General features: G+C 38.5%; 1 protein-coding gene across 3 annotated transcripts in view; it reads left to right on the top strand.

Moving 5' to 3' along the window:
- Positions 1 to 18,091, top strand: part of LOC311281022 (zinc finger MYM-type protein 4) — a 39,317-nt gene that overhangs the window by 14,473 nt on the left and 6,753 nt on the right. For all 3 annotated transcript variants that reach the window (XM_084393649.1, XM_084393650.1, XM_084393651.1), the window contains 11 exons: positions 4,656 to 4,997; positions 5,203 to 5,353; positions 6,258 to 6,430; positions 6,666 to 6,810; positions 6,986 to 7,102; positions 7,191 to 7,234; positions 7,975 to 8,131; positions 8,246 to 8,376; positions 8,456 to 8,588; positions 8,684 to 8,878; positions 16,709 to 16,803. In XM_084393649.1, coding sequence (XP_084249775.1) covers positions 4,656 to 4,997; positions 5,203 to 5,353; positions 6,258 to 6,430; positions 6,666 to 6,810; positions 6,986 to 7,102; positions 7,191 to 7,234; positions 7,975 to 8,131; positions 8,246 to 8,376; positions 8,456 to 8,588; positions 8,684 to 8,878; positions 16,709 to 16,803 — 1,683 coding nt within the window. The remainder of the gene's footprint in view (positions 1 to 4,655; positions 4,998 to 5,202; positions 5,354 to 6,257; positions 6,431 to 6,665; positions 6,811 to 6,985; positions 7,103 to 7,190; positions 7,235 to 7,974; positions 8,132 to 8,245; positions 8,377 to 8,455; positions 8,589 to 8,683; positions 8,879 to 16,708; positions 16,804 to 18,091) is intronic.

Here is an 18,091-nt window from a genome sequence, read left to right as displayed (position 1 = left end):
GATTTGAACCCCCTGTGGTTGTACAGTCACCCTTCCAATACTTCAAAATGCTCTTCACTGATGAGATGATTCATCATGTTGCTCATCATACCAACCTGTATTCTGCCCAGGAGCTGGGGGATCCAATAAAGACCAGCCCAGAAGAGATTGAAGATTTTCTTTCCATGCTACTCTTTATGGGTGTTTTCAAATTTCCATCGCTGGAGGATTACTGGCACCATGAGTCACGCTTCAGTGTGATAGCTGATATCATGCGAAGGAAGAGATTCCAGCTGTTACTCCGTTATATTCATTTCAATGACAATCAGCAGTTCAGTGAGAATCCAGATCGATTTTACAAAATCCGTCCACTCTTTGACATGCTTCGCAAGCAGTGTCTCCTGATACCATCCACTTATACCCCTTTTCCACCAAGGCAGAGCTGGTGCTGGTTCGGAGCCAGAGCCTAGTTTCAAATCGGTTCTTTGTTTTTCCACCGCCAAAACACCAGCTCCGAACCAGTAAAACTGGTTCTTAAGTAGCACCAAATCATTGCAGGGTCTAGAACGGAGCCAAGAAAGAACCGCTTGCGTCAGGGGCTGGGGGCGGGGTTACCGTGACCAACAAGACGAATAGAAACTTGTGACCGCCATTTTTAAATAGCAGCTAGTCGAGCTCAGCTAATAGCAGCTCGATTATAATATCCGTCTATGTAAGTTACGGCGAGCTGCACGAACGCGTTGGATTCCGATGTATTTTTGCAAACCCATGAGCGTCCATAGTATTGCAACGTCCGTTATTGTTGATGGCTTGTTCGAGATGCATCGGAGCGGCGAGGACCGATCGGAGCTGCGGGAGTGTTTGGAGAGCATACGACTCCTTGTGCTTTTAGATCGCTATCGCAGTGCTTTGATGTCATGCGGCGATCGATCTGCGAGAAGCCGATGCATCTCGAACAAGCCTGGCGTGTTTGTGTTTGGCGCTACCGCACTAGCGGTTGCTGGGCAACATGAGACGTATACAGTGACGTAAGATCTGGCTCTGTTGTGGCTCTCTAGCCGGTGGAAAGGCAAACCGGTTCTTAGTAAGCTCGTCAGTCGAACCAACTCTGAACCAGCTCTGGCTCTGGCTCTGAACCAGCACCCGGTTCTTGTTGGTGGAAAAGGGGTATTACAAGCACAGTGTGGATGAGGTCATGATTGGATATAAAGGCACAAGAGCTGGCACTCTCCGCCAATATATTAGCAATAAACGAGACAAGTGGGGTTTTAAAGTCTTCTGCAGAGCCAGTTCATCTGGTATCATCCACGACCTGCTGATGTATCAAGGGGCGTCCACATTCTTCAATGTCGCCCTCAGTGAGGAGGAGCAGATGCTACCTCTAGGAGCCAAAGTGGTGACAACACTATGCAAAACTATACAACAGCCACGTCTTTCTGTTGTCTTCTTTGACAACTTTTTTGCAAGTTTTAATTTGGTCCAGACCCTACAAACCTCCTTGGGTGTCAAGTGCATATGCACTGTCCGAGCAAACCGCACGGGTGGAGCTCCTTTGATGACAGATAAAGAGCTGATTAAGAGAGGACGTGGGTCATATGACTACAGGTCTGCTGAAGGGGTGATTGCAGTAAAATGGTTTGACAACAAATGTGTCAACCTTTTGAGCAATGCCTGTGGGATCATGCCTCTTTCAGCTGTCAAACGGTGGAGCAAAGAGTCCAAGGAAAAGATCACTGTCCCGTGTCCATCACTCATCCCTGCTTACAATGAGCATATGGGTGGGATTGATCTTTCTGACATGCTGGTACACTTGTACAAGACCCCAGTCAAGGCAAAGAGATGGTACATTCCCCTCTTTGGATACATACTTGATCTGTCCATTGCAAACTCCTGGCTTGTCTACAAGAGGGACTGTGGCCTACTAAATGAGAAAGCAATGCCTCTCAAACGGTTCCGCCTGGCGGTTGCCCATAGTTTGAACAAGGTCAACAAGCCTGCATCCAAAGTTGGTCGACCATCACCCAGCTCTGAACCACCACCAAAGAAACACTACACCCCAAGACCCTCACTCCCAAAACCGCAACCAGATGTGCGATATGACAGCTTGGGACATTGGCCACTACACTGTGACAAGCGGGGACGGTGCAACTACTGTCCGAAGGGTGTGTCAAGATGGAAATGTCAAAAATGCAATGTTTTCCTGTGCTTGAACGCAAACCAAGAATGCTTTGCAGCATACCACCAGAAATAACGGGTGGTTCTCATGTTGAGGAAGCACTCGCACGAGAGATGCTGCTAAAATGTTTTACAATCTCGTGTTTTATATTGTTTGAAGGATTGTTTCTAATGTTGGCTTACAGTACACAGCATTGCTGGTTTACAAAGAAATGTTAATTTATCAAAAAAATTAAAAATTCTGTTGCACTACCACATTTGACTGCGTGTTTCTTGAACCATAAAAGCCTAAAATGCCATCAGAGGTGGGTAGTAACGAAGTACGCTTACTTCGTTACATTTACTTGAGTTTTTTTTTTTTTTTTTTTTAAGAGTAGATTTAATGTGGGTACTTTTACTTTAATTCGAGTACATTTCTAATGAAAAAATTTTACTTTTACTTCGTTACGTTGGGCGACGTTCCTCTCGTTACTTTATTTGAATGCAATAGGCTACATGTTAAATGTGTAGTTTATTTCAAGCTCGCTGTATCTGAGTCATGAGCGATGCTCAATTCACAAATGAATCACTCTTTTGAGTCGATTCTGTTGAGTCGATTCTGTCAAAGACTTCATCAAACAAGTTGGCAGATCTGTCTAAATTGTTTCGCAAATCAGTTTGAATGATTTGTTCAGTTCCTGCACGCACTGAATTGTCTGAAGCGGTTTCACACTCGGAGTCGTAACAAGAAGGTTTTAGAACATCAGGAGCATTGGATGAAGTGGCTGTTTGCCAGTGATGAAGATCTTTATTAGTTGAACATCTTCGTATGCTGTCTGTGAATGAATGATTCCATAGGACGATACATTTGATTTTTGGACATATACCCTTAATTTATACATTAAATAAGCCATTGTTCACAGTTTATGAAATGAACACCCGCCATCCCACGGTAATTTGTGTGTATTGTGCAGTGGTGTGCGAAATCGTCTTGAAAACGAATGCCTTTGCCTGCCTTAGGCCACATTTACACATAGAGAATTCTCGTATTTAGAGAAACGAATATTTCTCCCCCTCCGTTTTCAAAAATAACCGTGCACACAACCCGCATAAATACGCCGTCGAGCAACATCATAACTATGCCAAACCTATGGGCGGCAGTGTAGGGAGAAGGATAAAGCCATGCAAGCCAATCAGAATCCTCAAAATCGACAACGAATAGCACGAGCGACTTCCAGTTCCTTTCAAAACAACAGACATGGTGCGAGGTTCGTTTCTGTTGGACAGACAGCGAAGCAAATGCAAACAGGCCAAAAGCGTTTGCACAAAAGTAAAAATGAGTACCACCTTAACAGCATCCATGATCAAATGGTAGCCAAACAAACTCTAAACATAGGGCGCTCACATGACGTAAGCATTTTCTGGCGCATAATGTGACGTTTGAGAACCTAAAACCCGGTTCTCCCAGTTGACACGGCAACACATAACCGGCGTTTTCAGAAATCTCCACTTTGGCCGGAGTTTTTAGAAATGATCGTTTTCTGGGATAAAAACGGCGTTTTCGTGTAAATGACAGGCCAAAACGCAGGGAAATATCTGCGTTTTCCCATCGTGTAAACGGGGCCACACAGTTTAACCAGTTTAAACTAGCTACTTGAGTAGTTTTTTCATTGGATACTTTTTACTCTTACTCAAGTAACTATTAAGATTATTACTTTTACTGTGAGTAAATATTTCTATAAGTACTTGTACTTTTTCTTGAGTACTGTTTTTGGATAGTCTACCCACCCCTGAATGCCATTATATTACTATCTTTTGCTGCTTCTCTTTTTAGTTTTTGAACGCAGAAAGAATGTAATGTCTTTGGTTTTGTTACTTTTAGTTATTTGTGTTATTTATTTAAGTTAATTTTTTTAAAAAAACAAGAAAATAAATAATTTCCTGTGTTAAAATTAAAATCTGAAATATTTAATGGCATACTTCAATAAATAAAGAAGATTCAATATACAAAATATTTTATTTTGATTATGTTTTTTAATAAATTAGTATTATAGTTTTATATTTTCTGATTTTCATAGTATGTGAATTAATTCCGGTACTTATACCCTTAAGTGCCATATCAATCATTTGGTAGAGGCTGATATTTAAAAAATGATGGGATGTGTTAAAAAAAAAACTAAAAACATTGATTGTGGTTACTAGCGACATAAGAAATGCAAACAACATTTTTTTCAAATGCCTTTTTCTTAGTGGGGCAGTTAAAGGGCTAAAATAATTGTTTTCTTTTTTAACATTTTAAAATGAAATTTATTCCTGTGATGGCATGTTCAGCATTATTACTCCAGTCTTCAGTGTCACACAATCCTTTAGAAATCATTCTAATATGCTGATTTGGAGCTCAAAAAGCATTTCTTACTATGTTCAATGTTGACAATAGCTTAAAAGTTGACATAAACAGCATCTATTTGAAAGAGATCTTTTGTAACATTTAATGTAATTTTTCTTTTTTTCTCTCTCTTTAGGAGAAACTGAATGCATCTGTTCCTCATAACCAGATGAATGGAAACTCTCATGGACCTCAGCCTCAGAGCGCTGCACCACCTCGGCCCAACAACGACCATCTCCAGCCCATCCAAACGTCATCCAATGTGCCTGGCCCAAGCCACAACCCTCCGCCACCTTTTGTACCACCCTCAAATCAAAATCCAGTTCCAACTTATGTGCCGGCTCCTGGTGTGGTAAATTCACAAGACGCCCAGCAGCAATGGCCAAACAAGCTTCCCTCATCCTCTGACACAATACGACTCGCGTGCAAGCAGTGCCAGAATCAGTTTAGTTCAAAGCCTGAGGTTTTCCAGTTTAAGGTATGTCTTTCAAAAGTGGTCACATGAGCAAAAGTGATATTACTGTGGCTCAATCACAGACGTATTGATGTTCAGAACAACAGTGCAATTGCAAGTGTGATGTTACTTTTATAAAACACTTCTATAATAAGCTTCAGACAGTATTGGAAAGGTGAAATTATTCTTTTGTTGTTCTTCAAAAGCACCCTCTTTTTTCTTCTCTTAGGGTCACGCAGGGTTGTTCTGTTCTCGAGCGTGTTGCGACACATATAAGAGGGAAAGCAACGTGAAAGCTGTGTGCGAGTACTGCAAACTAGAGAAAGTAGTCAAAGACATCATCACATACGAAAAGCAGCCTAGATCTTTCTGTTGTGAAGGTTTGTCCAATCTCTTTACTTGACTTTGATTATATCAGTGGTTCTCAAATGAAAACAAAAAATGGAATGGCAGTCGTCTTATTCAGCCATGGTGATGCTTATTATTGGGCCCATGCCATTCAGGTTAACATTAGGGGCTTTCGCACCAGGTAGTGTTAGGAATTTTCATTTTCACTTTCATTTTTGGGTGAACTATCCCTTTAAGCGTGGCATTCAACAACGGCAACAACTCTGTAATGCAAAGGTTAAGAAGTGCCTGGACTTCAGCGTCTGTCCATCTATCTCTGTTTTCCATATTCATGGAGTAAGTATATGTAAAATTGAAATATGTAAAACCCTACTCTGAAGTAGGAGTTAATTTAGTCCCCCCCCCCCCCCCCCCCCCCCCCCCCCCAAAAGGTGTTCCTATAGCTAAAATCGGTCACACTTTAGTTTAGGGTCCGTTTCTCACTGTTAACTAACTATTAACTAGGACTTTTTGCCTCAATAAACTCCTAATTACTGCTTATTAATAGTTAGTAAGGTAGTTAAGTTTAGGTTTTGGGTAGGATGTTGGGATGTAGAATGTGGTCGTGCAGAATAAGGCATTAATATGTGCTTTATAAGTACTAATAAACAGCCAATATCCTAGTAATATGCATGCTAATGAGCAACTAGTTAATAGTGAGAATTGGACCCTGAACTAAAGTGTTACCCTAAAATCATTCCCAGTTCCTGTGGTTAGGAACATGCCTAAAAGCAGGTGTTTGATCTTAAGAAAAGTTTCATTTACTTGCATAAAATAAACAATTACAATGAAAAAACGCGAAGAAAAACAACTTTTCTAATTAAAGGTTGGTTTTTATGCCAAACTTTTTCCACATGTGTTTACTTGTCTTTCATTCTTTCGGTCTTCTTTTTCTAGGTTGTAAACTGCTTTTTAAGCATGACCTTGCCAAACGACATGGAGGTCAATGCAGGGTTTGTGCCTACTGTCAAAACATGACCCATAAAACCATTCAGAACTTCTTTGGGGGCAAACTGGAGGAGTTTTGCACAGAAGAGTGCATGTCCCTCTACACCGTGCTCTTTTATGAGGTTAGAGATGCCATTTATTATTTTTTTATTTTCTTCTTTTAGCTGTAGTTGTCCTTTATTTTTTTAAAGAGCCTCACAATCACCTGTTTGTAGTTGGGGTTAAAATTACATTGCGAATTGAGCAACAATTTTTGCTTTTTGTTTTTAAGATACACTTGTTGAATTCTTCATATTGCCAGCGTTTTTTAATTGTTACTTCTGTTTGCATCATTCCTGCATGAATTTGTTGTGTCAGATGGCCAAGTGTCACTGCTGTAAGAATCAGGGCTCACTGAAGGAAAGCCTCGTCTGGGATGGAACAACAAGGCACTTCTGTAACCTGTCCTGTTTGCTGCAGTTCTTTTCAAAGTATATTTCCCCTCATCATCCAGCAAGCAACGGTACGTCACCATGTAGTTCTATATGTAAAACTATGTAGTAGTAGGGCTACCAAATGACATTAACTCTTATTTTAAGTGAAACCTATTTATAAAAACCTTTAGTTTCTGCTGTGAAATGTAATTTTCAAAACTGGTTTTATTATAAGGACTCACTCTTGTTTCTTTATCATTGAAGGTACTGTGTCTAATACCACTACAGTCCAAGCTCCGTTATCTTTGTCGAAGGACATGCCTGTTATTGGTGGTGTGGTGTCTCTGGCCTCCACATTACCTGGAAATACTGCTCTCACAGGTATTCATTTGCCATGTTTTACGATTTTGAATTAAAAGATTTTGCTGTTTAATTCCATTCGTTTTAATGTAATTAATTTTCTTTGTAGGAGCACTACCTACCTCAAATGCCAGTTCAAAAAACATTGGGGAAGTAAGTAGTGATGCACACATACATCGTGTGACAAAGTGTTGTATTAAATACTACTGTTCAAACGTTTGGGGTAAGATTGCTTTTTAAAAGAAATTAATACTTTTATTCAGCAAGGATGACAATAAAAGACATTTAAAATGTTACAAAATATTTCCATTTCAAATATGTAATTTTGAACTGCATCCAAGAATAAAAAGTGTATCATGGTTTCCACAAAAATATTAAGCAGCACAACTTTTTTTCCACATTGATGATAATAAGAAATGTTTTTTATTTTATTATTCTTATTAAAATGTTGCTGTTTTTACTGTATTTTTGATCAAATTAATGCAGCCTTGGTGAGCATAAGAGACTTCTTTCAGAAACATTATAAAATCTTACCCACCCCCAAACTTTGAACGGTAGTGTATGTAAACAAGTATCAAAGGAGACTCATGTTAAAGTTTAAGTAACTACCGGTAATGTGAACACTTTTCTTTAATATTATAATACAAATAAAACAATAAATAAAATACAATTTTAATGTAGTAGTTTTTGATTCAGGTTTGCTATTAAAATTAGATTTGAGAATTGTGAAATTTCACTGGTATTGATATTGGCTACTAAAATTTTGGTTTTATTTTATTTCATTAGCTCTTTCCAAAACGTGCATCTTGTTTTTTTTTTGTTTTTTTTTTATGTGATTTATTTATTTTTTTAAACCTTATATGTAATGTTTTTTTGTTTGTTTTTTCCAATAGGCCAGCACTCAAACCGATGCTTCAGTGGCTGCTATTCCATATCGAAGAATGTTGAAGAACAAAGCTCTCATGTGCAGACCTATTACTGAAGAGCAAGGCGTCCAGTGTGAGCCAGAGCCTCCAGTACCTCCAGTCCCTTCAAATATGTCGGAAAAAGGTTTGCCTTCCTCACTTTCACCATAACCCCTGCTAGAAGTTGTTATGCCGTACTCATAATCATTGCAAAATATGTTGAAATGAAATATTGTATTTACACTTTCTCCATCCACAGTGATTGATGAAAATGGAGAGACTGTGAGGTATGTGCCTGTGCCGGTGCCCATTCCGATGCCTGTCTACATCCCAGTGCCAATGCATCTATACACCCAGTACACACCTTTTCCACTGGGGCTACCTCTACCGGTATGTCATCTTTATTTTCTAATCATTTATTCTGTGCTATAGTTTAGAGCTCTTTTATAATCATGCGGTTACCATTCAGGTGCCTGTTCCTATGGTCATCCCCGGATATCAAGACACTGCTGAAAAGAAAGACACTAAATGTAGCCTGCCTGCCCAGAGCTCAGTGGAAGATGATGAGGTGGAGAAAGGAAAAGACAAGCCTGCGTTACTTGGTGCATAAACGTTTTGTTACTATTTTGGACCTGTTTGCTTATCCAAACCAAAGTACTTCAGTATTTGATTGTATTGGGATTATTGCCTTGCACAGACCAGGGCAGCACTTACAGTGGCGATCTAGAGTCAGAGGCCAGATCGACACCCTTCAGCTGGGCTGATGCTGAGGATCCTGGAACCAACGTGAAGCCACAGGTGGTGGCATCGTCAGAACGAGAGGAGCCGATAGCAGCCCCTACCACGTCTGTGCCATCAGAACAGCCAGATCTGGAAAATGATTTTCCTCGCGGTAAGTTAAGATTTAAGACATTTGTTTTAGGCCTGTAAATTGATTTAAAATACATAGTTGGAATTTATCTAAACTATTTACTTTCTGTAGTTAAATGTGCCAACATGTTAGCGATTTGTGTTTTTTGCAGTAGAACAAAGTCTATATTTAAAAAAAAAAAACCTCTAGGGCTTTTCACACTTGAAATAGTTAACCCTGGGTAGGGCTGTGCAATTAATTGAATTTCGATTTTGGCTCCCAACGTTCACCAAAATAGTACCATCGAGTAAAAACGATTATTTTGCCATGCTCTGTTTTTTGTCTTGTGTTCTGAATGACATGCGCACATCCTCCCTTCCCGAAGCCATTAACTCTCTCAGCTTGAATGTTTAAACTGATAAGACTTAAAAATAAGTGAAAATGATCAACTTTAGTTACGATGCAATGCTGGCCTGATTGTGCAAGTGACATCAGTCATGTCCCGACTCCTAAACACGAGAGTGTAGTTTTGACGCTTGCCTGGTCCAACCCATTTTGAGAGACAGAGAGAGAGAAGAGGCAGCACCGCTGAACACTCACGCGGTTTGTGAAATTGCGTCTTGGAGAAAGTTTTAAAATGATTGATTTGATTTTATAATCTGTGTGGATTAACCCCCTGAGGTCGGCGGTATCGCCGGCGATACCAGCTCGCTTTTTTTTTATCAGTGTAAAAGAAACTCATAAATACTGTGTTGACTTTGATTTTCCATAGGAGTTTCATACATCAATCGATTCTGTTAAATGTGTATTATTTTTCTGTATACTCACAATAAAAACAAAGTGTTGTGCTTTTCGCCAAATTAAGAAAAATAATCACGGAGCGAGTTCTGCCTTCTCTCTGTCCGTGTAGTCCATTCTGAAACGCGTCCGAAAATGAATCATAACTCAGCGAATACTTCTCACACAGGCACGTGATATATGTCTTTATGAAGCTTGAAATCTCTTCTTTTAAATGAAGTAATTAATAAAAAAAACAAATGTTTTCAACTCATGTAATCCGTTTGAAAGCAAGGAGAGGTACCGTTTTTTCCTTCTGCCTAATTATCTCTATAATGAACTGAGGCCGCCCCGCCCCCGGCGCTATTGACATGGTAAATAGTTTAGGTGATCTATGCTTCGCACCCGCCCCCCGATCAATGCCTTGAAAACACGAAGTTTCATCAGATCAGATTCACTGATAGTTCATCGCGTTTAGAGAGGATGGCGCGTTTCTCCGGTAAAGACGGTCTTCAGATGATCCTGGACAGCGAGGAATAACTCACCTTGGCTTTTCCTCAGAGGAAGATTGTAACTCAGACGAACGGCAGCATGTTCAAGAGCGAATTGATCACGCCGAGTAAACACCGAGTTTTCACGTGAGTAAATACGTGAACTCAAGTGGTCTAGTGGTAGAACATTTGCCTAGCGTGTCAGAGGTTCTGAGTTCGAATCTGCACTCATAGTTGTTTTTTTTTTTTGTCAAATCAGATTGTTTATCAGTGGTTGTATATCAGGCAGAGACATGTGTGTGTGTGTATTTTGTTTTGTAATTTCACTGGAACGAAAAGAGAGTCTCCACAACGGATTGAAGCGCGCGTCCGAGTGAAGACTGCGCGAGCCTAAAACAAACACAGTATCCGCGTCTGACTCGCGGGAATCCACGGCGCAAACCTGTGAGGGGCTGTGTTTTCTCGAGCCCCATATCAGCTCAAGAAAACACAAGTTTATTCAGATCATTACTTGTTTACACCGTCTCGCAGCGCTGTGAGGAATAATAATAAGGGAAAATGTCCCTCAAAAGGTAGATGTAAACAAACTATTAAAAGGTAAATATAATTTTTTTTTCTTTAAATAATTTTTATTGTGTTTTATTAGTAACAAATTTGGGGAGAGGATAAATATTCCAAAACTGAAAATACAGTATGAGAATTTACTGCACAATTACTAGACATGTTTACCTTGGATATTATACAATTTACAAGCACAATTTGTGGAAAAAAAAATGTATATAAAAAATATAACAGGGTTCCCACGGGTCCTTGAAATCCTTGAAAGTTTGTGAATCTGAAAAAATGTTTTCAAGGCCCTGGAAAGTTTTTGAAAATAAACATACATAGAGACGGGTCCTTGGAAGTGCTTGAATTTATTTTGTGCAATAAGTTTTCTGGAAAAAATTACATATTCACTCCGGTCCCCTAATGTGTTATTTCGCCAACACTTCATGGCCTATACTAGCTTGCTTGATTTACACTAGTTAAGCACATTTACACGTTACGTTCAGGGTTATTCCTGCATAGAGAATTATGAGGCGGCCGCCTCCATCAAATTCCGTGCTGCCTCCGACTCGCGACAAAACTCGGACAGACAGTCACATGGTCAGATACACTTTTCCCACCATGACGGTTCTGTTGCTGTTACCGCTTGTGTCCATTCTCAAACTGTATAGTTTGCCGGTAGTGCTGCGGGGATCGCGGATAATCCGCGGGTCGGGCAAGCCAAGTAATACGAACATTCCATTCCAATTAAGCGAGGGTGGATGACAAATAAATCATTATAATGTGTTGAGTTTAATAAAGACATGGAACTCTCATCACTGTAAAACACAATGGACATGCGTGACTCTTTTACTTTCGTTTTCAACAACGTTATTCTCTCTTCAGGGAAAACCCATCAAGGAAAACATATCAGGGCTCGAGTAGCTTGTCAGGGACCATAGACTGTCCGGGACACGTGTGTTTTTTTGTTTGTTTGTTTTTTTTAAGGGAAAAGTGAGAGAGAATTGTAGGCCTACTACTTGCCCAACCGGACAAATGCCCTGATTAAAACAATCTTTTATATAAAAATAAAAAATAACCATGGAATCACCGAAAACGTGAGGATGATTCTGTTTAATTTCATTTAATGTAAGTGGCGATTGATAGCCTATAGTTGATAATAACATAGGCCTACCTAATGTACTGACGGTAACAATGTTGCGCTGTTGAGGATCGCGCAGTTATTTATAACATATTATAGTTAAGAAACAATATATAGCCTAGGCTACACACAACCAGAGAGCTGTTTTCCTGAATGCCATCAAGATTGAAACCGAGACTGTTCATAACAGTTCAATAAACAAATAGTTAAAATTAAGTCACTTACATTTTAGACGCAATGACTGTTTTTGTTCTGTTTCAGCAGCGAAAATAGTTCCAAACAAAGATCACAGCAGAACCATAGCGCATCTCACAGCAACACTCAGCCATGTTTCATTACTGAATGATTCAGCATTTTAAAGGAATCGGTTGAGTCAAAGATTCAATGACTCATTCTGAATAAATCAGCCGTTTGAACTAGAGATGCACCGATTGATCGGCTGGTGACCGGAATTGGCCGATTTTCACGTGATCGGCCATGACCGGCGACCGGCCGGTCAGTCTGAAATATGCCGATTTTATGCCGGTCAAATGCACTTGCACTCGGGCGCCGCATGATTAACCTTTTGTTTGAGCGGTACGGTCTCATATATGGGATTTTATTTCTGTGCCCCAAGAGTACGGTGCTACATTTAGAATGATCAGTGACGTCGCATAACTGCCAGATTCAAACTGTGCTTTCGCGCGTTGGCTGGCGCTGGGCCAAACTCCTTTGGAGTTTGTAAAATACACACTGATGTCAGTGGAAGCAGCAATAACAATCTATTCAAATATAATTAGCCGACATGTGTTATTCATATCAGACAAACATAGTGGAAGTAACTATAAAGTTTACTCTATTCTTCTCAGTTCACCAGCCACTTTCTTGCATTTATTTCGGGAGAAACTGATGAATTCACGTGCTGTAAATCCGACTGACAGGACAACATTGCGGCGCCCATCTCATGTTATAGATCAAGATTATTTATAAAGGTTTTTAAACAACCAAACACACTCACTTAACGTTACACATATTTGAGAATCGGAATATCAGATAGGCTAGTTGATGACATGGTAAGCAAGTTTGTGAATATTTTGAATAAAAAAGGAAAAGCGAAATAAAAGCGACAGATGTGTCTGTCATACAGTATGCGGTGTGTCATACACGCTGCGGTGTATCGCGTGACGCGTCGCCATGGAAACATTAAAGGGAACGTTCGCCTTGAAAAAAAACTCACTCTGGGGGTGGGGGTGTCAGTTAGAATATTTTAAACTTACATGTGAAAGGGTTAAAGAAAAGATCGAAAATAAATATTTGTGTGTGCTGTAAAGTGGTTAGAAAAAGATAAAATCGGAATCGGTTAAAATCGGTATCGGCAGGTCAAACTCCATGAAAAATCGGAAATCGGAATCGGCCTAGAAAATTGTAATCGGTGCATCTCTAGTTTGAACGAATCGTTTGAATGAATGACTCAATGACTCGCTCATTAAGACGGTTGCCTGCCGCCTCCTACTGGCGGTTTAGTTTCAAAGTATCATTCTTTTCAAAATTCCTTATTTGTATATTCAGAAATATTTAAAATAATCTCATTTAATACAATTATAATTTTTCAATGTAAATTATTTAATTTGATTGGTAACAGCCTAGTGTCTTATTTTTTTAATTGAATATATTGATCAAATTTAATATGAATGGTGCCGATATACGGATGTATATCGGCACGGCTGTAATTCGGCCATAGCCACGAGGGCAAACTAAGTAATCACAGCGTGATGATGTATGGCCATATTGCACCGCTACAAGTGTGATATTGCGTTTATACCACAGTTAAACGGCTCAAGGGAGTAAATAAATTTGATCAATATATTCATATTATATTGATATGTTACCATATTATCATGCTTAACACTAAGAATTTGAATAATTGTAATGTGATGATCAGATGCAGATATCTAAATCAAAGAATATAGGCGGTTTGCGGGTGGATTATTTATTTTTATCAGTGCACCAGATGAATGAATTTATCTTTAAAATGTACAAAATGTTCTTCCGGGGGGGCAAGCCCCCGGACCCCCCCTTGAGGAACCAGGCTCCACCCACAAAAATAATGTGAGAAACACATTAGGCTATATGATGATCTACAAAAAATACTAATTTCCCGCATAAGGTACTGTGTTGCACGTTGCCAAGACGTTCACGCGCGCATGACACTACGATGGTACCTCAACGTCCACATTAAGTCCTAGAATTTGAGGGTATTGGACCTGGAAAGACCTTGAATGGTCCTTGAATTTGAAGTTAACCAAGGTGTGGGAACCCTGCCTAGTAAAATAATTGATTTATTGTAATTTGTCATCAAAATTTGTAATATTTGTTATATGACATGAGATCCGTAAAGGCAGGCTAATCCAGCCTAACAAGTGAGGGCAGGGAGCTACATGGGAAGTAGACAAGCGGAAGTTAGTGTATGACTTCTAGTAACCTATAAATAAAATTTATTTTTGTGTATAAATATATACACATGTATATGTGTGTGTGTGTATGCACATATATATATTTGTATAAGCAACGTATTAAACTGCAAATTAGCATTTATATTCCTTATAATAAAAATGAAAGACCTATGTTACAGACATATGAAAGACAACATTTCGTTGATTAGTTTTGGATAGATTATACATTTTTACTGTAAAATATCTGCCACCTCAAATAAGCTTTTATTTGCCAATTTTTTTGTCAAAAATAATCAAATAATCAATCAAATCCTTAACTTTGAAATATGTATGATAAAATGTATACTTTAGTTTGTACAAAGAAAGATTACACTTGAATTGTTGTTTATTTAAATATTTACAAGGTAGATGTAAACAAACTATTAAAAGGTAAATATAAGCCTTTTCTTTAAATAATTTTTATTGTGTTTTATTAGTGACAAATTTGGGGAGAGGATAAATATTCCAAAACTGAAAATACAGTATGAGAATTAACGGCACAATTACATGTTTTCCTTGGCTATTATAGGCCAATTTGCAAGCACAATATGTGGAAAAATAAAAAAGAATTGAGATGCTTCCAACTGTTGCTCTTGCATTCTTGTGGCTCAGTGACTCACCTGAATGAATGGCTCATTAAGTATGCGGTCCTCAGGTGTGAACCACTACATATGCATGATCTGTGACGCCCACTCCGCATATGGCCTTTCCAAACAGAAAGTGCTTTGCAAAATTCAAATCAATGTATTGTGTTATGTGAAGGATTAGGCAGGGTGATTTTCACATAATTTTGAAGAAAAAACACTAGGCGATGACATCCATTAGACAAAAGTCTTATTGGCACATATTTAGTGTGTGTTTTGTGGTCTTATTTCAGAAACTTTAGTTTTTAGTTTTTTCAATAACCACGCATAAACATTATTCTCTCAAAAATGCAGACATGTACATTCTTGTTGCTCACATATTATGGTAGCCCTGTTTGTGCTAAATAGTGTGTAATTTTTTTTTTGCCATTACTATGTTTATAAGCAACTGAAAAAAGCACAAATGTCAGGGCATGTCAGAACATCTCAAGGACCCCAAAAACACCTCAGACCCCAGAGGGTTAATTTAGGCTACTCATACAATCTACTTGCTAAAGTGAATCAATGTTTGCGGGGGAATTTCCCGCATTATAAGTGGTAGACCTGCGGGAATGATTAAAATACGTATTGAAGTATTATGTTATATTATTTATTTTAATAATTAAAAAATTACAATAAATGTAAAAAAATTTTTTTTACGAATTGTTGAAAGGTGTCTTTTTAATAAATGCAACATGTTCCCAAAGACATGTGAAATAATCGTGTTACATAATCGTGATTTCAATACTGACCAAAATAATCATGATTATGATTTTTTCCATAATCGAGCAGCCCTAACCCTGGGTCATTCTAAACCCAGGGTAAACTAAATCCTGGGTTATCTTTATTCACGTTTCACACTACTCATACTATACCTGGGGTTAACAATTAATCCTGGGTATTCATAAGCTGACGTTTGACACTGTACATTCCTAAACCCTAGGTTAAAGTTCTTATTTGCATATTTGCGGGTTCAGTGTCATTGATTGGATGAACGCAGCACACGACCTGTTTACATAAAAGCTCTAGCATTGCGCATCGAGTTTATACTGAAGTTTATTCGGACTATAAAGGTAAGACCAAAACGGGCTGCTCTTCACTCAAATTGTCGCGTTTTCTGTCAGCATCTGACATTTTTCCTCTCAAATGCTGAATTTACTGTTTATACAATGTGCAGTGTTTTTGTGACTGTCCAAATCCTGCAAATGTGTACGCTATTGGTTGTCTGTTGCTAAACATCTAGCTTTAACATTCTAACACCGCATCGTTTCACACTGTACAAATTTGGCATCGCAATATGGGGTTAATAGTGCAAGAGCGGTGCTAACTCTGCTCCGGAGCAGGGTTTGATAACCCTGGGTAAAAATCGGTGCTAAGTTAACCCAACTTCTAAATTACAAGTGTGCAAAGACCCAGGGTTAAAATCTGTGTTTAGAGCGACGATAACCCGGGGTTAAGCGCAGTGTGAAAGGCCCTACTGATAACAAGAAGTGAATTTTCAGTTTTCCCTCACTTTATGGACTTAACCTTAATTTATAGAATGTTCTGTCATCCTTTTCATTCATGTTTGTACCGATGCGACTAATATTTCATTCTTGTTGAGCTTCGATGATAATCAATTCAAAAAGCAAATACTTTATTTTTGGATGCGGTACATAAAATGTCCCTGCTACGACTAATACATAATGGCATTACACATTTTTGAGCAAACTATTGCGTTAAAACTTTTGTTTCTTGCATACAGATTTAGCAGCTTTTGACAGCTTTTCTGTTTTATCATTTGTAAAATCCCCAAAAATATTAACACTCATGTCATTTCACAGCACCAACTGACCCTGGATCAGCTAAAGAGAACAGACTGGTGTTGACGCTGAAGAGACGTAAGAGGGGTAGAGACAGCCACCCTCCCAGAAAAAGGGTATGTAATCTGAACGAATCAGATTCCTGGCTTGTTGGACAGACATTTGGCACAAGTGACAGAACAACAGAGAGTCCGCCACAGTCTTTTTGCAGTTTGGAAGGTTGAAGTGGGAAGTCTGTTGAAGTGGGTTGTATCAAATGAATGATACAGACTTGAGTGTTTCCAAAGTAAAAAATGAAGTGTTCACCAAAGGTTTAGAGAGGTTTTAAATGTCTTGGTTTTTTACTTTAGTTATTTTTACTAAGTAGTAAAGATTCTTGTTTTCAAGTTTTTATACTTGACAGCAGTTCTAACTACAGATGGACTATCCTATCTAGAAAGCTTAATTGCTTTTTAAAGTTTTTAACATTTCAGATCATTTTGGCTGTATCTATTATTTTCTATGGTCAAGATGCAGGATTGTTAAATGCTCCAAAGCATCTTGCATTGGCCTCCATTGGTAGTTTACAGTTTTGACCGTTTTAAAAACTTTGTGAACGGCTGATAAAGGGAATGATGTTTTTCATTTGTCAATGGAAAATCACAAGGTTGTTTTACTGTTCTTCTATAAGCTTTGTATTGTTCTAGATGTACCTTTTAGTTAATCAAGAGGTTGTGCAATAAACCATTTGAGTTTTCATGGAGATGAACAAATGTAATGGTTGTTGTTGAGAATTGGACTAATTTGTGGGTTCTGGACATGAACAAAGTTCCCATTAAATTTTGGAAATGAAATGTTGTGGAGTCCGTGTCCACCTGGCTAAATTAATAAACTAATGTCATTATTATTCCTGAAATTATGCACTATGCCATTTTGGCTTTAATGAAAAAAGAATTAAAAAACTCGAAGAAAAATATAAATCCAGTCCTGGTTTTGGATGTGTTAGGAAAGAAAGAAGAGTAAAACTGGCTGTAAAGCTAAATGAAACTGCATTATAGAGGATAGTTCACCCAGAAATGACATTTACTTACCGTCATATAATTCTAAACCTGTATGATTTCTTTCTTCTTTGAAACAGATGAACTCTAATAACATTTCATTTGTGGGTGAGATGTGTCGTGTGCTGAAATTAAACGTAGATGCCATAGTCCCATCATCCCCTGCAGACTGTCGCTCATTAGAGAACTTTACTAGGTTACTGACAGAAATAAAACTCATTTTTAAAAGCTTAAAATACCGGCTCCAATTTCTGTGTGAGCTTAGCTGAATTTATAAAGAATTGGTCATATTCCTATTCTTATTGTTTAGGGTTTTGGTGGCCCACAAGTGAAAATTGGAAAAGAAACAACGAGAGCTGCATGATTA

This window comes from Rutilus rutilus, assembly GCF_951802725.1.
Source record: "Rutilus rutilus genome assembly, chromosome: 21".
In the NCBI taxonomy this organism is placed as follows: Eukaryota; Metazoa; Chordata; class Actinopteri; order Cypriniformes; family Leuciscidae; genus Rutilus; species Rutilus rutilus.
The sequence above is the reverse complement of the archived record's forward strand: the minus strand, read 5'-3'. Positions and strand labels throughout refer to the sequence as shown.